The sequence below is a fragment of the Cololabis saira genome, chromosome 12 (assembly GCF_033807715.1).
Source record: "Cololabis saira isolate AMF1-May2022 chromosome 12, fColSai1.1, whole genome shotgun sequence".
NCBI classification, from domain to species: Eukaryota; Metazoa; Chordata; class Actinopteri; order Beloniformes; family Belonidae; genus Cololabis; species Cololabis saira.
Genome location: NC_084598.1, coordinates 3137328 through 3161561, shown reverse-complemented (window position 1 = coordinate 3161561; position 24234 = coordinate 3137328). Strand labels below are relative to the sequence as shown.

The following is a 24234-nucleotide window of genomic DNA, read 5'->3' as shown; positions in this document are numbered from 1 at the left end:
TTAAAAACCGGAATACGAGCAAATTCTGGTTATTTAAAGGGGTTATTGGTGTTTACATGCCCGTGCAAAACCGGGTAATTGCCAATATTCGGGTTTTAAAAGGGTTATTGATGCATGGAAACGCAGTCACAGTCTATAGAATGAATTCCTATTACACCGTATGATTTATTTTCATTGTAATGATCCCCAGTCTGTTTTTGTGTTCCCAAATAATTGAACTTTGTCAATCATAACACGTCCTCATCTGTCCTGCAGCGTGTCCTCAGTGTCCTCAGTGTCCTCTGCTCTGTTCTGGACAGGAAGGAAAGCAGGCCTCTCTGGCAGCCGACTTCTCTGTGACTCAGTTCAAACATCTAGGCCGTCTCCTCATGGTCCACGGTCGCAACAGCTACAAGAGATCTGCAGCTCTCAGCCAGTTCGTCATCCACAGGAGCCTGTGCATCAGCACCATGCAGGTACACTGACACTCACACGTTTACGTCAAAATAACTTACAAAATAATATACTCCTTATTTTGAACTGAAAATGTTACCATACTAAATGCCAAAACTTAAATACTGAAAGCTACAACCATAATGTAATGCACAGAAAATAAATTATAACCTCAAACCCTTTTCCATCTGTACTCTATGGAAGAGTATTATGGCCATGCAGGAGAAAAAATATTTGACAGGGGAAGATTTTTTTTTATTGTGCACTTCGAGAAAAAAAGTCGAAATGTCGAGATTCATGTTGAAATACAATTTAAAGAATAAAGTCGAAATTTCAACTTTTTTCTCGACATTTCGGCTTTTTTCTCGAAGTGCATAACAAAAAAAAATCTTCCTCCTCTAAAATATTATTTTTATTTTTCTCCTGCTGGTCCTAATACTCTTCTGCACTACTCCCTTACATGCGTCATGCATGCCTACCTTGGTAAAAAAAAAAAATTAAAAATGACATGTTAGGAATCATTTAATCCAATTATGTGATGTGTATTTATAAGCATTGATTGATTTGTCCTGGTATGAAGTAACTGTGGGATGAAAATGTATTGTGTGATCAACTCGTTTGCATTCACTGCAAAAACTCAAAATCTTAACAAGAATATTTGTCTTATTTCTAGTTAAAATGTCTAATTTTTAGTCAGAAAATCTCATTACACTTAAAACAAGAGTCATTACCAGAAAAATAACTTATTTGACAATTTCCACCTGTTTCAAGTACATTTTCACTTGAAATAAGTAGAAAAATCTGCCAGTGGAACAAGATTTATCTTCTCATTACAAGCAAAAAATCTTGTTCCACTGATTTTTTTCTACTTATTTCAAGTGAAACTGTACTTGAAACAGGTGAAAATTGTCAAATAACAAGTTATTTTTCTGGTAATAACTCTTGTTTTAAGTTAATGAGATTTTTTGACTAAAAATGAGACATTCTAACTAGAAATAAGACAAATATTTTTGTTAAGATTTTGACTTTTTGCAGTGTTTTGGTTTTCAAGAACAGCTTTTAGAAATAAGAATATAGCCCGTCTGTTTGGCCCTTTTGCTATTGTGAATCTATTTAAGCCAAAATCGAAAATATACAACAAAATATCCCATAAAGAGGGGTTGATATTTTTAACAGTTACTCCCTGCACATAAAAGTCCACATGCGAGGGGGAAATGAATTGTTGAGGGCTGAGGGAAGTCTCCGGGAGGATGATGGAATGGCGGGGTGCAGATGACTCAGAGGAGGTTCAGGAGCAGCCGTGACTCACGGCAGCGTGGGCTCGGGGGTTTTACCGGGATCCTCCTCCACACGGCTCAGACCAACTACAGCCGGGACCCGTCTGCTCTGGACCCGTCTGCTCATGACCGGTGTGCTTGGTCGGCTGCAAAAACTCAAAAATCTTTGTCTTATTAGGGCCCGAGCACTGACAGTGCGAAGGCCCTATTGTATCTGTAGGAATTTTTATTATTATTCTTCTGACGAAAGGAGGGCCTTTTTCACCCCTAAACGTGCCCCAAAAGTCACCAAATTTTACACGCCATCCAGGCCTGGCGAAAAAATTGATATTTAATGGTTTGCATTAATGGGCGTGGCCTAACGGCTCAACAGCGCCCCCTAGAAAACTTTTCTCTGTTATAACTTTTGAATGGTTTGACATAAAGACTCGTGGGTGGTGTCATCGGACATGTATTGAGTCCTTGACCTTCATTGGTGTAAATTAGCCCTGCCCCTTCTTCTGATTTGTCGATATTTCATAGTTCCTATTTTCTGCCATAACTTTTGAATGGTCTGACATGGAGAGTCGTGGGTGGTGTCATTTCTGATATGCTTATGGGGGGCGGTGGCCGTGAGTGTGAGGGCCCGTTCATCGCTGCTTGCAGCTTTAATTTCTAGTTGTCTCATTTTCAGTCAAAAAATCTCATTATTTTCACCTGTTTCAAGTAGATTTTCACTTGAAATAAGTAGAAAAATCTGCCAGTGGAACAAGATTTTTTTGCTTGTAAAATAAGTAGAAAATAAGTAGAAAAATCTGCCAGTGGAACAAGATTTATCTTCTCATTACAAGCAAAAAAATCTTGTTCCACTGGCAGATTTTTCTACTTAAATTCTACTTATTTTTACCAGTTATTTTTTTGGTAATGACTCTTGTTTTAAGTATAATGAGAATAATGAGAAATTAGAAATTTTAACTAGAAATAAGACAAATATTCTTGTTAAGATTTTGAGTTTTTGTAGTGTATACGGTCGAAACGTGCAAAGACCGGGTCAAATACAGTATTACAAAAGTAATCTGTAACAATTCGTACGGTGAATTAAACCAATTTGACAATATCATTCAGGTACTGAATAAAAAGAAAATAATTAAAATGGGATGATTGAGTTTTTCCTGCTTTCTCTTTTTCTGCAGGCAGTTTTCTCGTCCGTGTTCTACTTTGCTTCGGTCCCTCTCTACCAAGGATTCCTGATTATTGGGTGAGACACAAGCTCTGAATGGTGATGACTTATCAGCCCAGTATTTGGCTGCCTTATTTCCCTGGAATTTCCTCTGTGTTCAGGCGTTGTAGAAGGGTTAGGGGTTGGGGAAACTAGGAAATTGTGCTGAATCTTGTACACATGCCACCTAATCTTTTTACTTGTTCTGTCTTTGTCTACAGTTATTCCACCATGTACACCATGTTCCCCGTCTTCTCTCTGGTGTTGGATAAAGATGTGAAGTCAGAGGTTGCCATGCTGTACCCAGAACTCTATAAAGATCTGTTAAAGGTATTGATGATTGTTGTGGAGCCGCACACACGCTGTTTGTTACACAAAGAAATATGATGTGATTCTGTGTTTGTTCCTTTCACAGGGGCGGCCACTATCTTTCAAGACATTTCTAATTTGGGTCTTAATAAGTATTTATCAAGGTAAGGGAGAGTTCATTAATGTCATTTCATCAATGAATGTGGTTTTACTGCTATTTCAACATTTAGAGTCATCACCAGAAAAATAACACCAGAAAAATAACTTATTTGACAATTTTCACCTGTTTCAGGTAAGTTTTCACTTGAAATAAGTAGAAAAATCTGCCAGTGGGACAAGATTTATCTTCTTATTACAAGCAAAAAAATCTTGTTCCACTGGCAGATTTTCTACTTATTTATTTAAGTGTAATGAGATTTTTTTTACTAAAATGAGACATTCTAACTAGAAATAAGACAAATATTCTTGTTAAGATTGTGAGTTTTTGCAGTGATCCATGTTACTTATCCTGTGAAGGACAGAGTCATATTGATAAGTTCAGAAAAGTGTTTTTTATTGTTGTGTTTTGATGTATTTGATGTAAGCCCAGTGGATATTTAAAGCTTACAGAAGGCTGCATTTAACTGCTGCTATGTCATTCCTGCAGTATTTCTGCAGGTGTTTTGGTCACTGCTATTATTTGTAATATATTATATTATTTGTAATCAGCACAAATTATCTGTCCCCATATGATAAAATCCACCACCCCCCTGATTTATTTTTACACCTGGAGTACTGGTAGACGCAGTGATGATGCTCCAGCAGACGGAGGGTTAATCCTCTCGTACAGTAAAGAGAAACTGATAATGCGGTTTGGCATCAGTCTTTAACAGCCCACACAGTTTGTCAGAAACGTGAGTGAATTTTCCAACATGGACCGTTTACAATGAAAGGCAGTTTACTAAGTAACACCCTGAAACCTTTAGTTCATATTTCTCATCTTTCCATTTTTAAAACCATCTTAAGCTATTGTATATTGTCAAGTAGCGAGGCTTTGCAAACCCTCCCTGTTTGTTTATGACTTTTCCACTAATCTGTATCTTCAACGACGTCCAGTAGCCCACGAGATTGTTACGACACCGTGCAGCACAGAAACAGAAACAGACTTGTGGGTGTATTTGGTTCGGCATATGACACAAAACATGTTGAACAGGAGGATTTGGGGAGGCAGACGTTTCATCTGAACACCCTGAAAGTGCTGCAGGCAGTCAAAGGGACGTAGAGAAGTTCAGACGCTCAACAAAATACTCTTAATAAGTGTTGCAAATTATTTGAATTGAGGACAGAGAAGAATGATAACATTTCACTCTTAACAAACAAACTTTTTTTTTCTAATTCTTTACACAATAATGAGCAGTCTAACTTTCAACCTACTGTTTAAATCATTGCGTGCCAGCGTTTGACTTTCAAATAACCAGAGCTGGTAGAGGAGCCAAAGATTGTACTCAAGTACAAGTACTGTTACTTCAGAATAATATGACTCAAGTAGGAGTAAAAAGTAGTCATCCAAATAATTACTTGAGTAAAAGTAAAAAAGTACTTGGTGAAAAAACTACTCAAGTACTGAGTAACTGTTGAGTAACGTCTGATTTATTTTTTTAACACAACCATTCAAACAGACAAAAGTAATAAATAATCATCTTCAGGCAAATTAAATCAATAAAATAATAAGATAAATTAAAATTAATAAAAAATAGCTTAAATTAAAATAATCTTAAAGTAAATTCAAGTACTTTAATAAATAATAAAATAAATAAAATAATAACAGAATAAAAAAATAAATTACGCACAAGTAGCACAAAATTTCCAGCCTTTGTACTTTTCTTTTTTAACCAGGCAGAACTAGAACAAACATGAACTCATAGAAACTCTGTGTGTGTTTGAGTCTGTGTAAATGTGACAAAACATGCAAAAACAAACATTTTTCCCAAAGAATCACCCAGTGATGTCATGAGATTGACGCGTACGTGGATAAAAGGGATAAAAGAAAAGTAACAGCTCAACGTAGCCTAATGTAGCGGAGTAAGAGGAACAGTTTCTTCTTCACAAATCTACTCAAGTAAAAGTAAAAAGTATAGTGATTCAAAACTACTCCTAAAAGTACAACATTTCCCAAAACTTACTCAAGTAAATGTAACGGAGTAAATGTATCTCGTTACTACACAGCTCTGCAAATAACAAATATCCAGTTGCTGCTCTGTATACTGCCATTGCATTGCAACTCTTTTGCTCAACTGTTACCGTGGGGGAACGGATAATAAAGCTAAAATAAAGCTATTGTTTTTCAACTTTTGGCCTTTTCCATTTGCAGACCAGCAGCTCTACAGTTTTTAGCTTGATATACAAGTCACCAAGCTCACTGATAGGAATCTCTGATCGGGAGCAAACTGGCAAACCATCAGCACTTTCAGTTGTGGACTCAGAGCCAGGGGACGGGGTGAGGGGTGAGGGGTGAGGGGTGAGGTCGCTGCCTAGACGGTAACCCACGAAGGAAGAGGGAGACATTGGTCGTTTTCTAAACCATACACTACGTACTTCATGAACAGTTGTGTATACGGTACGTGCTGTAAAGCGGCTCGGCGGCTGCCAGTAGTATGTGGGTTTCCATGATAAAAGAAGTACATGTATGCCACAGCACAATGAGATGAGACCGCCAAGTGGTGCATTGCATTATGGGATATACCAGGGGTCAGCAAACCAAAATGTTGAAAGAGCCATATTGGACCAAAAACACAAAAAACAAATATGTCTGGAGCCGCAAAAAATGAAAAGTCTTGTATCAGCCTTAGAATGAAGGCAACACATGCTGCATGTTTCTATATTAGTTAGAACCGGGGGAAGATTTTTCTTTTCATTATGCACTTCGAGAAAAAAGTTAAAATGTCGAGGAAAAAGTCGAAATGTCAAGATTAATGTTGAAGTACAATCTTGAGACAAAAGTCGAAATGTCGAGAAAAAAGTCAAAATTTCGAGAAAAAAGTCAAAATATCGAGATTAAAAAGGAAGAAAAAAAGAAGAAAAAGAAAAAAGAAGAAAAAAAGAGAAAGGAGAAAAGAAAAAAAAGGTCAAACATTTTTGAAAAAGCTCCAGGAGCCACTAGGGCGGCGCTAAAGAGCCGCGGGTTGCCGACCCCTGGGATATACCATGCAAGATAGATTATTCAGATGAGCGTTTTTCCTTAAAGTAACAAACCACCCTGGCATTTCTTGCATACTGAAGCGTGTGAAATAGTTTGCATTTTGCATACCGGTACTTTGTCCTCCAAACTCCGACTCCACTGAGAGTCTCATGCAGTTTCTAAAGGTGTGATTGAACGGGCCCTGCTGCCGGCGTGGGCCTATCTGTTCCTTTACCCGTGTTCTTTGCCTCTTCCTTTTTTCGCTCGTGTTTTGAACACATCAGCGTCCAGAGCTTGCATTACTCGTTTTTTCCTTGGTCCACTTTCAAGTAAACAACTCTCGTTTCATGCCGGCTCTCACATCCTTTCCTGTGCAGCTCTTAGTGGGGCATTTTCTTTTGTTGGCAAATCCTGGTTTTGGTGCTGAGCGACTGTTGCTCCCGGTCCAAACTGGTCATAGTCCTGAGTTAAGTGACAGGAGTCAGATTGAGAATGAAGGAGAGGTCAGATCTTCTTAAATACCTCATTTAAAACAAATGGTGTTAAAGTAATATGTAAGTATTTTTTAAATGCTCACACTTTCTCCTTCCTAAAATGTTACACAAACAGGTTTTGTGTCTGAACAGAGTATCACAAAGTGCAGTTCATCCTTGTATACAAAAGTATACAAATTCCATGATCAAAAATATAGTAATACAATGCAGCTAGAACTTAACTTTGTTATTTATTTGTTTATATCTGTATTCATCAAACAGCAGTACAAAGACATTTATTTTCATTGTCTTCTCTGACAGACTTTATTCTACTCAGAAAAATTCAACAGATCTCAAATTTGATGACACTAAAAAATTGGAAGAAGAAAAAAAGGATGAGGAGGAAAGTTTTTGTTGCACGTAATAAAACATTTCTGGCAGTGGGCTCTGTAAGTCAAAACTCTGCCATTAAAAACAAGATCCAGAAACACAGCTGCCTCCTCTAAGCTGGAGATCACGTTACACCGAGGAGAGGGGGAATATTTTAGTTTGGTCTGGAAAAATCTGAAATTCTCTGTGGATCCTGCATCCTTCAGTTTTCAGTCTGGCTTCCTTTTATCGCTGCACATGGTTCGGATCAATTACTCATTTTAGCATGAAGCTCATATTCATGTTTTTATATTAATAAACTTTAGAACAAAGTCAGTGATAAAGGTAAAGACTTTCCCTCTAAATGTGTTTAGTGGTTGTAAAGGAGAACTTCTCGATTCAGAAACAGAATGCTGAGCAACATTTTCCAAACGTCCCAGCAGCATCTCTTCATACTAACGCAGCCCAGTGTCCAACCGGCCAACAATCAGTCCAATTTCAGAGTTTCATATATTTATTGTTTCATTTTAAATGCAGATTTAGGTTATTTGCAAACAGTTGTATACTGTTTCTGTTGACATTTTACTCTACTTTCCAACTGTTTGAGTACAATGATGATGATGATTATTTTTATTATCAGTTATTCGCTTTTATTATCAGTTACACACACCCCATTTGCAGTCATTTGCACCACATTATAATTGACAGCTCCAGGTCACGTCTATGTTTAGTTTAGTTTAGTTTATTTCGGTCACAAACATCACATCACAGAAAAAGAATAAAAATGACAACAAGGAAATGAATACTCTGTTCAAAGAAAACATTACAAAAAAGTTTCCAAAATACAAATAACATCTAGACCGAAAAAGGTGTCGGCTGAAGCAAAGCTTATTCATTGCCTACCCTCAAAAAAGTTACTTAGAGTAATGAAATAAAAGCAAGAAGTAAGAGATCAGACTGCCAGTAAAACAAATTGCCTCCGTGGGGATAACAAAGATTCCTCGAGAAATAAAAAAAAAAAAAAAAAAAAAAGTAAAAGGTGCAGTCTACATGTTTCCTTCCTCCTTAAATAATCAAATCAAATCACCAATTAAATGAATACCCAAATCAACATAGCAAGCATCACCACTCATTAATTTGATAAAGAGAAATCATCCTTCTTTTCAATGTTTTTTTAAATAAGGTTAAGGTTCTACATAATTTCAATTCCTCCATATCCCGTCCTGGTGTGTCGTGTCTCATAGATGTTCTGAATTTTTTAAAAGAAACAGATTTTTGCAAACAAGTTAATAAAGTTATTAGTTCATCCATTCATTTGAACTGTTTTTTGGGGATGATTTATCCCTGTATAAGACTGTGGTTTACCTCCGAATGAATGTGCATTTGTCATTAATCAAAACAAGATTACAGGACTGTCTCAGAAAATTAGAATATTGTGATAAAGTTCTTTATTTTCTGTAATGCAATTTAAAAAAAAAAAAAAAAAAAAAAAAAAAAAATGAAATATTGTAAGCCTTTTATTATTTTAATATTGCTGATTATGGTTTACAGTTTAAGATTAAGATTCCCACAATATTCAAATTTTTTGAGATAGGATATTTGAGTTTTTTGTTTTTACAGAAAATAAAGGACTTTATCACAATATTCTAATTTTCTGAGACAGTCCTGTATATAACTAAATGCCTTCAGTAATTCCTCGTCTTTCCCAGTGAAGTCACACATGAAGACGTGGTTCTTTGGTCTCTTTCTTCCCCAGGGAGCATCATCATGTACGGAGCGCTGCTGCTCTTCGAGTCAGAGTTCGTCCACATCGTGGCCATTTCCTTCACGTCTCTGATCCTGACGGAGCTGCTGATGGTGGCCCTCACCATCCAGACCTGGCACTGGCTCATGATCGTCGGAGAACTGCTCAGCCTGGCCTGTTACGTCGCCTCTCTCGTCTTCTTGCATGAATTTATAGGTAAGTGAACATAAACATAATGTAAACACTGACTACGTTTACATTCAGTCAAAATTCAGGTTATTGCTAATATTCCGGTTACTGAAACATTGGGAATATTCCGTTTACATGGTAATTAATCATTCAGGATATCTGGATCAAACCAGTGATGCACGGAGAACATCATGACACAATTCCCGTCATTTCCACTTCTTCTTCCTGTATCCAAATTCAAAACAAATGCTGCTTCACGCAACTTTTCTCTCACCTTCTTGTAAATCTTCTATCCCGGTACTTTCTACCGTCTACAAATGCAGAAATGTTCATATCCTTCATTACATTTATGAAGTGATTAGTCTCCTCCTGGTCTTGGTTTCTCCGTGTTTAGAAGAACTTCCTGGAAGGAGTAACCCAGGGCTCATATTCAGGTTTTTAAAAACCGGAATATGAGCAAATTCTGGTTATTCAAAGGGGTTATTGGTGTTTACATGGCCGTGCAAAACCGGGTTATTGCCAATATTCGGGTTTTAAAAGGGTTATTGATGCATGGAAACGCAGTCACTATTTCCGCCACACAAAAGGTCGACTTATCCAGTCCGAGTACGTTTTATTGAGACAAAATGAAAATGTCTGCATTCATTTTAGAGCAGGCTGAAAAATGTTATTGTGTTGTGAACGGCCTTGAAATAGTACGTCAGCATTTAGCAGTAGGGGGGACCTGCTCGTCCACGGCCAGTCTCCGGTGGACAATAAGCTGTGGCATGCTGGGTATCAGGAAGTCTAAAGGTGAGTGTAGTCACAAACTGGAGCTCAGGAATGTTTTAGTTTCAAAGAGGAAATGCCAACAGTTTGGTTAGTTTCCTGTGACCTGCGGAGGTTGATGTAAAGCAAAAAAGGTTTTTAGTGAAAGCAAAAATACACACAAGAACAGAGCTGTCCCCAGAGAGGGAGAGGGATGTTCCTTTACAGCGGAATACAAAGTCAGGTAGGTCAATGACGTGACGGCTATATTTTCTGAAAAACAGATTTTTTTTCAATTCAAAAAAGGTTTAAATGGATAAAAAAATACCATATATATGACCTTCCTGTCCCACATATGGACTCACTTGAATTTTACAAAAAATACTAGTTATTTGGGATTTTGTTGTTGTTTTAAGCGTCATAATGTCATGTGGTGCGACCGTCCCACCAGGACTCTGGTTTTGAAAACTTTTTTTTGAAATCCCTCTAAATGTTTTTAAATCAATCTTCTGCCCTATCTGGCATGATTTCAGAAGTGTCTTGTAGTGTGTAAGATTGCAACACATTTGTATTTATATTTCAATCATAATATACAGGACTGTCTCAGAAACTTAGAATATTGTGATTTTCTGTAATGCAATTACAAAAACAAAAATGTCATCCATTCTGGATTCATTACAAATCAACTGAAATATTGCAAGGCTTTTATTATTTTAATATTGCTGATCATGGCTTACAGTTTAAGAAAACTCAAATATCCTATCTCAAAAAATTAGAATATTCTGGGAATCTTAATCTTAAAGTTTAAGCCATAATCAGCAATATTAAAATAATAAAATGCTTGCAATATTTCAATTGATTTGTAATGAATCCAGAATGTATGACATTTTTGTTTATTTTCTGTAATGCAATTAAAAAAAGAACTTTATCACAATATTCTAATTTTCTGAGACGGTCCTTTAAACAAAGTTTGACTGACGTCCATTTTATGAATTATCATGTGGCGCGACAGTTAAAAAAAACAACTATTTTTGTAAAAAAAAAAAAAAGATGTCAAGATGTTAAGGAAATTGATATATATATATATATATATATATATATATATATATATATATATATATATATATATGCCAATTCATCTTGACAAAAAACTAAATTTTTATATGAATTTATGTGTACACAACATTCTTAATGTTTGAACTACTGCTATAGATATTCTTTTTTTTATTATTTTAAAATTGACCTGTTGAAAATCCTTATTCGTCATTGACCCATGTATTTTTGGTTGTTCTTTTTTCTCCGTTTCACTACGTTTGTCGCTTGGTTTTTTGGACATCTATTTACTTTGACAAATATAAGTGGTTTATACTCCTGCCATATTAAGACTCATGACATGCACAATAGTGTGACCAAGAGCACTCAGGTCTTTATTTTCAGCTTTATGTTGGGTGTGGACTTCCATTTTCAGCCTGCAATCTCCACCACTTACAATCATGACTGGCATGTGGTCAAGTGTAACCTTTTTGGACGTTTTTCTCCCTTTTGCAGCGAGACAGGAATAGACGTTTGAGGCTATTCTGCTGCATGAGCACTTAACATGTTTGGTTGGACATTTGACAAGGTCTTGTTTTTTTGTGTGTGGCATCTAAAAGTGTCTGGAACAATATCACTCCCCCTCAGAAAAACTTAACCTGAGAGGAATTCTCCTGGAATAAACACTTCTGTTGTTGTTCACTTTAGTTTGCTAAGATATGCACTGCAAAAAAAATATTTTCCTCCTTCTCGCCTGTCACAACTTGACCAAGCAGATATGCGTTCTTATATCTCAGGGAATGTCTTTTCCTAGAGAAAGAAAGAAAATAGTTACCCCAACCTAGCCTGAAGGCTATTTATTTTATAAAATGCTTATACACTGCAAAATCTTAACAACAATATTTGTCTTATTTCTGGTTAAAATGTCTAATTTTTAGTCAAAAAAATCTCAATACACTTAAAACAAGACTCATCACTGGAAAAAACAACAATTTTCACCTGTTTCAAGTAAATTTTCACTTGAAATAAGTAGAAAAAAATCTGCCAAAAATTTTTTTACTTGTAATTAGAAGATAAATCTTGTTCCACTGGCAGATTTTTTTCTACTTATTTCAAGTGAAAATGTACTTGAAAAGAGTATGCACTTTTATCATTTCAAATGTGCTAAGAGCTACAGGAGTTACAGGAGCCTCAACTCTTAAGTGACTTGGTTCATAGTGCAGTAGATGTGATGAAGCCTAAAACATTTACTCAGAAATGTAAATTGACACCAAGAAATGTACTGTTACACTGCAAAAACTCAAAATATTACCAGGAATATTTGTCTTATTTCTAGTTAAAATGTCTCATTTTTAGTCAAAAAATCTCATTACACTTAAAACAATAGTCATCACCAGAAAAATAACTTATTTGACAATTTTCACCTGTTTCAAGTAGATTTTCACCTGAAATAAGTAGAAAAATCTGCCAGTGGAACAAGATTTATCTTCTCTTTACAAGCAAAAAAATCTTGTTCCACTGGCAGATTTTTCTATTTATTTCAGGTGAAAATCTACTTGAAACAGGTGAAAATTGTCAAATAAGTTATTTTTCTGTAAAACAAGACTCATCACTGGAAAAAACAACAATTTTCACCTGTTTCAAATAGATTTTCACTTAAAATAAGTAGAAAAATCTGCCAGTGGAACAAGATTGTTTTGCTTGTAATAAGAAGATAAATCTTATTCCAATGGCAGATTTTCCTACTTATTTTAAGTGAAAATCTACTTGAAACAGGTGAAGATTGTCATTTTTTCCAGTGAGGAGTCTTGTTTTAAGTGTAATGAGACATTTTAACTAGAAATAAGACAAATATTGTTAAGATTTTGCAGTGTATATGCATTTTATAAATGTATTTTCTTCATCATTGTGATTCCTATCTTCTTGTCTTTTGCAGACGTCTACTTCATCACCACGGTCTCCTTCCTCTGGAAGGTGACGGCCATCACGCTGGTGAGCTGTCTGCCACTCTACATCCTCAAGTACCTGCGCAGACGCTTCTCTCCCCCCAATTACTCCAAGCTGACCTCCTAAAGACTCGTCTCCGGGCTCCTTTATTATCGGAAAAAAACAAAGATTTTTCTGCCTTCATTTTGCAAAAAAAGCCTGCACCAGGGCCAGAGAATCTCTAGATTTACTCCCTTTACTTTCCTCTGCAAAGCTGTTTGACTGGGCCAGGTTGTTTATTGCGGCTGCAGAGTTTTTGTCAGTGAAAAAGCAGCGTATATTGGTTTGTGTGTTGGATGCAATGAGTGACAGATGATTTCTGACCTGCAGGAACTGTGGTCTGGATTAAACTGACCAGATTCAACCGGTTCTAAGATGCATCTTTATCATTTGTGGTCTTGTTAAGAGCTTCTAAACATCATAAACACAAATGTAAACCCGTCACGCACTGTTTTACCCTGGATGGGATAAAAGAAAATAGCTCAGTAAATGATGCTGCCCCAAATTGTTGAATAATGTGAAAACCACATTAGGCAGACGACTATTAAGAGCTGAAGTTCAGCATTTTTTGTTGTTGAATGTAAACTGATATTTCTCCTATTTCCATCCCAGACTGTAGCTATTTTTATTCTGAAAAGGTGAGTTTGACGTAGGATTCTCTCTCAGAACTTGATTCATATTCTCCTCGTAGAGGGATTTCTAAAAGCAGTTGAGGATTATACAGTTAAAAAGGGTTTATTGGCTAGACTTTTTATAAGACTGCGAGTTTGTGTGTTTGTTGAGTCACCTTAAAGCTACAGCTCAGCACAGCAGAGGCGGTGTGGCCGTTTATTTTAGCACGACTCCTGGCGTCTGACGTTAAATCCGTCCTCGTCTCTTTGTAGGGACCCTGAGTTGTTAGTATTTGGTCAAAACGCCGTTGGTCATTTGCAGCAGAAGCCAGCGGCGGGGCTGCTGGTGAGCTCCGCCAGCCTCTCATGTGGTCACGCAGGCCGGCCGGCGCGGCCAAGCGTTCACCAGCGCATGATGACGCACTGTAACAGTGACCTAAAGCCATAACTGAAAATACCCCGGTGACTGCCGTTCCCCCGCCTCATTTCCCCCGCCTCATTTCTGGCTGCACACTCCACCATCCCCCACACTCCTTACACATTTAACCATTAGAAACAAAAGGGATTGTAGCACCCTATAATGTCATAATTTCCTGAAAATGTAACAAAATTTGCACTTAACTCATTCGAAAATGTAATAAAGTCCAATAATGTAATAACTTCACCAATAATGTAATAAAATATCCTGACGGATATTGTAATAACATTTTTACTGATAATGTAATACCTTATTACATTATTGGGAATTTATTACATTTTCAGGTGGGTCTTTTTTTTTCTTTTCCAAAACTGATAATGTAATACTTGACAAATAATGTAATATATATGTTCATTTTCAGTCCAGAGTTCTACATTTTGTGTTTTAAGTATCTAAGAATGTTATATACGCTGGATTTGAAACACCAGAATGACTATTGGGTTAAATTGCAAACTTTGAGTACCATGTAATAAATTTCCAATAATGTACTAAGGTATTACATTATCGGTAAAAATGTTATTACAATGTCAGTCAGGATATTATATTACATTATTGGGGAAGTTATTACATTATTGGGTTTTATTACATTTTCGATTGAGTTAAGTGCAAATTTTATTACATTTTCAGGAAATTATTACATTATAGGGTGCTACAGGGATCAAACTGATCAATACGTAAATACCATGTGGATATTGTCAATAGCAAGTATTACTGCTGCACAACAGGGAAAAAGATCACACGGTGTTGCACTGCAATTTAATTTCACCAGTAAATACGGCGGTCTAACTTGCAACCTACTAGAATAAGATGTTCACAATTCACTTCATTCAAATAGTTTCAGCTTTTAAAAAGTGATAACTCTAACAACGAGACAATGAACTCAATGCTTCAGTTTGTCCAGGGTGTCATACAATTCATCTCTTTACACTGGATCTTTCATTTTTCCTAAAAAAAACTAAATAATTAAGCTGTTTACACAAAATGTTGTTTTGTGCAGCTATTGAGTGTACTTTTTTATGTTGCAATGGGAATGAAAAGCATAAATGATGCTAAAATGGTTTGCATGGGTGTAAATAACTTATTTTTATTTAACATGTCTATTTAATTTGTTGATTGCACTTAAATGAGCAGAACAAAAAGGGAGAATTGTGCTGATGTCAGTGTTGTGTTAATAAATAACGTGCTTTTTTCTTATCGGTTTTTCTTGTCTTTTTTTAATGTGTGCAGCACTGAAATGATAGATAAATGTCATTTGAACTATAAAACAAGAGTGGCATCATTCTTAGACTTTATCCTTTTGAAGGTTTTTTTTGCAATAGAAATATCTCCTACCTGAATTATTAAAATGTTAAGAATCAAGTCAATGTTAAAAGTTGACTCGTTTTTTTAAAGGTTTCATTGATGTAACTGGCGAAATGGTTGCACAACATTTGTCAACAAAATTTAATTGGGATAAATTCTGTTAGATGTTTAACATGCATTAGTATCAAGGACAAATAAACAAGAGTTCCTGTGAATCCAGGTTGAATGTGAGGCCTGCTATGAAAATCTTGGAAAATCAGATTATCCAAACTATTTTATTAAAAATGATAAACAAACTGCAACCACATCTAAAGAAACAGCAAATGAATGTAATGACTATTTTGTAAATGTAGGCTTTAATTTAGCAAAGGATATTGCTGATCCCTCACTAAGGGACGGGGTAGAGCTGGATATTATTATCACTAGAAACACAAACACCATTTTTCTGAAAAAAGTAGAGGAGAATGAGTTAGTAGATCTGGTTCGCAAGTTTAGAAATAAAAAAAATCCACCGACAGCACTGATATTGACATGGCACTAGTAAAAGATATTATAGAATACAAAGCTAAACCACTTACACATATTTGTAATCAATCATTTTTAACTGGTACTTTTTCCAACTCAATGAAAATAGCCAAGGCCTATCTAAAAAAAATAGAATATTCTGGGAATCTTAAGCCATAATCAGCAATATTAAAATAATAAAAGGCTTGCAATATTTCAGTTGATTTGTAAGGAATCCAGAATGTATGACATTTTTGTTTTTTTAATTGCATTACAGAAAATAAAGAACTTTATCCAGGGGCGTCGCCAGGTGTAATCCCTTATGGGTTCTGAGCCCAAAGGGGCCCCCGCGTAGCGTAGGCCTAAACTGCGTGCGCGCGCAACGCGCGCGCAAAATTTTTGGGATCTTACAGGTCGGATCGGTTAACTTTACATGACTTTAAGTCGTTTAGAAACAGATTGACAGCCACAAGCAGCTTCAATGATTATAACAAAAAAGACCATTCCAGATCAGCAGACGAATGCATAGCACAGGATAATAATAACTGCAGGGTGGTGAATAGTGCAACAGGGCAAAGCTCTGTGTATTCCCCTATTCAATTTTAGACAATATAAGGAGTAAAAACTGAATGAGAAACGAGAAAGCCAAAGAAAGTGTCATGACAACAATTATAATTATTATCCTCCTCATTTTATTGCTGCATTCAGCAAAATACCAATGACCTCCAAGTTCCAACTCACTGCATCATATAGGGCTAAACAAACATCCATCTCAGACTGGTATTTTATACAAAATGGCAAAATAAATAAATACAATAAATAAGAAAAAACACATGACTGACCAACATAGCAGCATATAAATAAAATTCACATTAAACATTTCCAACTCAGTCCCAATACAAAGACATACTCGAATAAAATTACAATAAAACAACTTAAGGTGCCATTACAATGGCTTTTTCTATCTTTTCGTTTCGCACAGATTTCTTCTGTTTTGTTTTAGCCTCCGCCAGTGGCAGAGCGTGGGTTTCAGCACAGAGGGGGCGGAGCATTCTCAATGGGCCCTTATGATCATTATTTTACTATTCAACAACTTAAAGATAACGGACACCTCATCATGCCCAGCAAACAACACAAATGCTCACGTTTACTGAGCCAAGCAAGCCTAGGTGCCTCAGAAAGCCACAAACCAGTTCACACACACACACACACACACACACGCAGCCTGACAGCCGTCAATCTGAGAGCTGTCCTTGGTGCTGGTGTGACCGTGACTCACAGGGTCTGAGCCAAACCATCTTTAATATAACTTAAAATGTAAACTACAATTACACAATCTATTCAGATAGAATATAGACACAATTGTCTATAAGCCATTAATGAGATCTATAAATAGAAAATAGACACGGCGGTCTAAACACAACAAAACGCATAAATGTATCAACTGCACACAATATGCATTCAATAGACTCGGCGGTCTATTACAGTTGACAACAACACAAGGTACATTAAGGTGGTCAAGGCGATAACAACATTCTGATCATTATTTATGTGCTCACCGATTGCTGTATCTGCGCTTGTTGCCGCTGCACCAATTCACAGACTCCGAACTCCAGAACATCATCCTCGGCTCGAACAATATATTCCAAGTAACGTGGAAAACAATGTAACGGCCGCTACAGCTAACACTAGCCTCCTCATCAGCCACCGGCGCCGTTGCAAAATATGAGGAGAGCGGCGGACAGGAAGCAACTAGCCTCTCCTTTCTCTCTTTTACCTTTCTTTTTAACGATCCAGACTGGTGCTTTTTCTTCTCCATTTTTCCTCTTTCAAAGTTCCCTCCAAAATGCCGCAGTTGTTTTATTATAGATCCATGAGTCTCACATACAAGACGAGTTAGTTCAAATGTAAAAAAACGAAACAAGTTAAGTTCCAGCCAATCAGGTTGGCTCACAGCCCTGATGCGTTCAGGACAGTAGTAAAGTAAGAATTAACCTACACTGGCCGCACAATGCACATTTTATCGTTATTATAACCTACAAATTTTACGATTATATATGAACGTATCACACAAAACGGGGCCCTCTCATTGGGCCCCCCTGAACGTGTGGGCCCTGGGGCGACCGCCCCCTTGCCCCCCCTCTGGCTCCGCTACAGGCCTCAGCTGCAGGCACAGAGAGCACGTAATGCCAAAATAAAAGCCTCGAGCGAGTCGAGCCTCGTCGTGAGGGGAGGCGGCGGCGGCCCCTTAGGGCAGAGGGGGGGCCCTCTACTTTGAAATGTTGTTGACATTGGGTTTTTATAACCCGGAAACCCGCGCCAGCGTCGCTAGTGACTTTATCACAATATTCTAATTTTCTGAGCTGGACTCTCTCTCACCAGAGGAGGGAGTCGCTGGTTTCTGCAACATGCCGTTGGGTTTTACATTCACGGCCTCAACCTCCATGTTTTTGGTTCTACATTGTTTACTGCTTTTCTTTTAAACATATCCAGAAAACCACAAACGCAAAAGACTATCTGACTTAATCAGAAATGTAATCTGTTCTTCACAAAGTCCCAACTCCATGGAAAACATTATACACAGGGCTGCACATAAGTGGGCCGCCAGAGCGCATGCGCCGTCAAAATCCACAGTGCGCTGTCAATCTTGTGCTGCAAAGCGCTTTTGCGTACCAACAGCTGGGGCTCATATTATTGGTTGTGGCCAGACCAGAATACTAATATTAAAAAATCTATTGGGAGAGCTTTTCCCCAGAACTGCCACTCAAAGTTGGTACTGGGCTGGCCAATCACAGCGCGTCCGTTGCTGCTGTGGGTTGCGCAGGAAGAGAGGTAAGCTTCAGCTTTACTGAACAAACTCCGACACGTCTCGTCAAAATGTCCAAGAAGCAAGCGCCATTAAGTAATTATTTTGGCGTTCCACCACCACCAACTACAAAGAGACGCCAAACTGAACCACTACCCGTGGATAGAAACAGAAAACGTGTGTTTGCCGAGAAGTGGCTGCATGATGTTACACGGCGACGCGCACCGTATGTTCGCGCTTCCGCGTATCCTACCCCGTAAGCTCTGCGTTGGTGCAACGCAGAACCATAAATCAGCCAGTGTTCGTCACTGCGTGCAGCAGTTACCTGCAAGACGCTGCTCTGATTATGGCTCAAAGTTTATGAAAACCCCAAATAAAAAATTAATTAGAGAATATTTTATGAAATCAATAAACAATTCCATCATAAAAATTATAACAAATAAAGGTTTAACATATCTTGCTTTGCATGTAATAAGACTAGGTAATATATTAGTTTCACCTTTTAAGTTGAATTATTGAAATAGATTAACTTTTACAACATATTCTAGTTGAATTATTGAAATAAATTAACTTTTACACCATATTCTAGTTGAATTATTGAAATAAATTAACTTTTACACCATATTCTAGTTGAATTATTGAAATAAATTAACTTTTACAACATATTCTAGTTGAATTATTGAAATAAATTAACTTTTACACCATATTCTAGTTGAATTATTGAAATAAATTAACTTTTACACCATATTCTAGTTGAATTATTGAAATAAATTAACTTTTACACCATTTTCTAGTTGAATTATTGAAATAAATTAACTTTGTAAAGGACCATATTGAGCCATTCATCTTTATAAGTGAATAAATATCGTTTTGCCTATAACTTATTCCTGCATCCCTCTTTTATCGATCCGGCGAGACGGGTCACCGCGTTTTTGGAGGCCCAAGTCACATATCCAGGGGCTCCTCTGAGCACCAGACCAAAATAATTATGTGCAGCCCTGATTATACATGATTCTTTTAAAGTTAAAAAATGAAAGGTGGAGTTATAGAAAAGACTAATTCTACCATTACAATGAAAGATACAAGATGTTGAGATTAAATTCAACTTTCCGCTGTAACAAGCAGCTTAGTACCGTGTTTGGACTGAAACTAAAACTGCACATTTTCTTTTCTTGTTCCATTGCCCAAATGTGGAAGTTAGGCCATTAAAAGAAGCCGTTTAACTAAATCAGCCCTATGAAAATTGAAATTCCACTCCAGGATCAACAGAGCTGATGGCTAACCTCAACTCCGTCCTCTGTGGAGCTGCTGCTGCTTCACTGCAAAGTCAAAGCATATGTTAAACATTGCTTTCTGTATTACGAAGTTGGGATCAAAAGGGGGGGGAAGGCCGTTTATAGCTGTCATACATTATCCAGCCGGACTGTTTCATCCTCAGTGGATTGTTTCCTGCTTGATTACATCCTATATATGACTCCAGATTAGGACAGATTTGGTTAGTTACAGCTCGAGAGGAGTAAGGCCAACCTGGGAACTCTCAAACCCCTATAAATAATATTAACCCTAACCCTAACCCACTAACTAAATACTTACATCATCCATTTTCTACCCCCACTTAATCCTGTACAGGTCCCGGGGTCTGCTGGAGCCTTTGACCGTATAGAAACGTCATTCTCGTTAGTTGTGTGAAATAAGACCTGGAAACAGGGATTGTGGCATAGAATTGTCTACCTGTAAAATTCAGAATCCAATTTAAAATTTTATTACTTGCATATAAAGCTCAAAACGGCTTAGCTCCACATTATTGGCAAGACCTGATAGTGCCTTATGTTCCTGGCAGAGCTCAGAGTGCAGGTTTACTCGTAACTCCCACTAGGGGAGTTTTTACCTGCCATTGTTTATGTAATAATTGCTCGGGGGTTTATGTTCTGGTCTCTGGAAAGTGTCTAGAGACAACATCTGTTGTATTAGTCGCTATACAAATAAGACTGAATTGAATTGTCAAATTGGTTTAATTCACCGTACGAATTGTTACAGATTACTTTTGTAATACTGTATTTGGCCCGGTCTTTGTACATTTTGACCGTATAGAAACGTAATTCTTGCAATTTTAAGAATGAAATGATTATTAAACTTGTTTAATTATAAACTTGTACTTTTTATTATTTTACCTCTTTTTTTCATCATTTTATTTCATTTTCTTTGTTATTTACTGTTTAATTGTGTCTTGTCGCTTGTAATGTTGATGTAGCCACTGAGCCACCATGCTGCCCATACATTCACTATCAGAGGTGTCTTCAGTATTCACATCCATTACTCAGGTAGAAGTATAGATACTAGAGTTTAAAAATACTCCTGTACAAGTTGAAGTATCAACTCAAGTTTTTTACTCAAGTAAAAGTATAAAAGTACTGGTTTCAAAACTACTTAAAGTATAAAAGTAAAAGTAATGTAAGGGGGAAAAAGCCATTAAGGACAAAAGCCATTGAAAATGAATGCATCTTAGTATAATGCAAATATATTAAAGAAGCATATATGTGTACTATTGAGCATTAACATGTGTTTCAGAGAGCAGCAGATATGATGACTAGTTGCCTATAAGTATTGTAATGGTGCAAAAAGTCAAACTTCAGAGGCATGTTATCATTTATCCTAACCTTTATTGGAATGTACATCCAAGTTTAGTTGCAGGAATCTGAGGGAACGGATGTAAGAACAAAACTGGACAAGAACATCTGAAACAACCACAACCAAATTCACTCTATCTGGATGGAGCAATTTAACTGGATAGTTTTTATTTAAAGGCCGAAATGAAATAGAGTAACGAGGCTGTTTTTAAAACGTAAGGAGTAAAAAGTACAGATAATTGCGTGAAAATGTAAGGAGTAAAAGTAAAAAGTCCAGAAAAATAGTTATTCCAGTGAAGTATAGATAACCAAAATTTCTACTTAAGTAATGTAACAAAGTAATTGTACTTCGTTACTTGACACCTCTGTTCACTATTACATACATAGATAACAGTCAATTAATATAGTATAGCAAAGTTATGAAAATGTGCACTCGTCAGAGTAAATACCAGCCTCATAATACAAGTCAGTGATACTGACTTTTATTTTATTTCTTTTTTTGGACATGTTTTATGTGGTCTATGTTTTTGCAACAGGAGTAAAGCAGAACAAATGGCATCTTCAGTCTGAATGTGAAATGCTAACTCAGCACAGGCAGCTCCAGGGAGGAGAAGGTAAAGACATACAAAAGCCACAACACTATGCAGCAGTTCCACTAACAGCCCGTCCGTACAGAAGCAGAAAAAGCTGCTCTGAAACAACAGAAACCAACGGATAATGAACAAGCCATTGCAAATGAATTGTTTACTACTTAGTGTTACTGCTCTGTGTAAACTCTGGATTTTGGCAGTGACAAGCCTTTACAGAAACACACACCCTACTCCAGCCTATTTATAGATGTGTGGCTCAGGAATGCTTTCATTTGCCTTTAGACCCAAAACTGTTAAAGTAGGAGCATGAATGTGTTGCCCTGCCTCTCCCCTGGTCCTTAATGACGCTGGGTAATTCCTCCAAAACCAACCTCACCAAAACACCCACATCACTTTAAGACTCGCTGGATTAGACACAGGTTTTCCCTTCTGTGTAAGAAAGAAAGAGGGACTGGTGCAACGAGTGATTACTTGTGATTGTGGAGGCGGAAATGCAGTTGGTTGTTGTTATGGATATAGTTGGAATGGGAGGAGTGAGTTTTTCTTTCAGCTGAAATGCTGAATAGGGTTATTCTCGTTTGTTTTGACTACCAAATTTAGCCTTTGTTGCATCCATTCTGTGCAGATTATAGATACAGAGATGCTGGAGTTGTGAAATGCATGTGGGACTGAACTGAAACCCAGATGAGCCAGAAATAGTGTTGACAAGGGGAGGCCATACTACTTTATATCTCATACTGAGGTGGAGGAAAGGAGGAAAAGCCCCACTTTTCCACTGGAGTGAACTCTCTTGAATTTGATTTCAGACATTCGGGTATTGATGGAACAAATTAGATCATTTACACAACTGTTGAGCAAAAGGTTGAAAGATCAATTCCTGCAAAAATGGCCAAGTGAACTCTATAGGACGAACATCATGTGATATTTATGTAGAGATTAAGCAAGAGTTTAACCTAGAACAGTACTTATTATGTCAAAATCTAAAGTATATACAGGCCATTTGTATTTTTAGGATGAATAACAGTATAATACCAAAAGTGACTGGAAGGTTTAAAGGTTATTATTATTATAAAGGTCTGGATAGAAGTCAGAGATTCTGTAACGTCAACCGTATTGAAGATGAGTTTCATATTTTGTTTGAATGTAAAAATGTAAATATAATGAATCTCAGACAAAAATACTTACCAAAGTATTATACAAACCCACCATCTATGTTTAAATTGATTTTGTTATTTCAATCTAATAAGTTAAATGTTATTTATAAATTAGGCGCCTTTTTGAAGAATGTCCTTCCTCTGTTTCAATTATTTTTATTTTTTTCTTTGCCAAATTGAGTATTTTAGTTGAACATGTACAGCCTGCCACTTAATACAAATTTACAAATGTTTGTGAGTTGAAATAAAATATGATTGATGATTGATTGACAAATTGAAGTTTCCCAGAGATTCTGAGTAGTGGGAGAAAGAATCTCAGACGTTATTCCCCGCGGCCGGGGCCGGGGCCGGGGCCGGGGCCGGGGCCGGGGCCGGGGCCGGGGCCGGGGCCGGGGCCGGGGCCGGGGCCGGGGCCGGGGCCGGGGCCGGGGCCGGGGCCGGGGCCGGGGCCGGGGCCGGGGCCGGGGCCGGGGCCGGGGCCGGGGTCGGGGTCGGGGCCGGGGCCGGGGCCGGGGGTCGGCCTTCACCTCGGGTGCCTACAGGACAGTTGCACTGATGATGTCGCTGATTCAGGACAGTCAGGACAAGACAGGATAATAAAATCATTTGTATCATTATTTTATAGCTTCATTTTAATGATTAAAACCTGTAGAAGCGTGCCTGTTGCAGCTGAATCCTCCTTGTCGTCATCCTGACTGAGTCAGCCCCCTCTGGTCTCAGCTAAATACCTGGGGACTCCTTTCCCATTTCCTGTACGACACAAACGCATCACTACTACAAATCCCACTGCACATCCTGTACAGTACGCGTAGTCGCCGGTAAAGTTGGAATAATTGAGATTTCAGAAACATCCCTCATCTTATTCATCTTTTCATTTACAATCATGAAATGAGAAAAGTTCCAACCTCATGAGTGACCATCTATACACAATTCTTCAGGGATTTCCATCGTCCATGTTCAGCCTTATTTACGTGCAAATTCAAAAGACTTTATTAATGCCTGAAGGGAAATGCATGCATGCAGGCAGAGTATGATTAACATGAATAATGCTTATTTTCAGAAAACGGGGGTTGGATATTAAAAAATAAAAAAGACAATCGTGTAAAGTATTTTCCTCAATGCAATTTGAGAGCTGAGATCTACGGTTGCCGACAAGGGCCAAACGCACTGCAACGGCCTAATGCGTCTCAGTTAAGGAAAACGGCTTTAAGTACAGAAACGATTCAAATTCACAAACTCAAAACGAGGA

At 37.5% G+C, this 24234-nt stretch overlaps 1 protein-coding gene across 1 annotated transcript in view; it reads left to right on the top strand.

The window, feature by feature from the left end:
* The window catches only part of LOC133456663 (probable phospholipid-transporting ATPase IIA), a 59921-nt gene extending 44725 nt beyond the window's left edge, over positions 1-15196 (top strand). Inside the window, exons 23-28 of the mRNA XM_061735184.1 lie at positions 300-455; positions 2882-2946; positions 3129-3237; positions 3323-3380; positions 8972-9175; positions 12864-15196. Coding sequence (XP_061591168.1) covers positions 300-455; positions 2882-2946; positions 3129-3237; positions 3323-3380; positions 8972-9175; positions 12864-13000 — 729 coding nt within the window. The 3' untranslated portion in view covers positions 13001-15196. The remainder of the gene's footprint in view (positions 1-299; positions 456-2881; positions 2947-3128; positions 3238-3322; positions 3381-8971; positions 9176-12863) is intronic.
* Positions 15197-24234: the final 9038 nt, after the last annotated feature.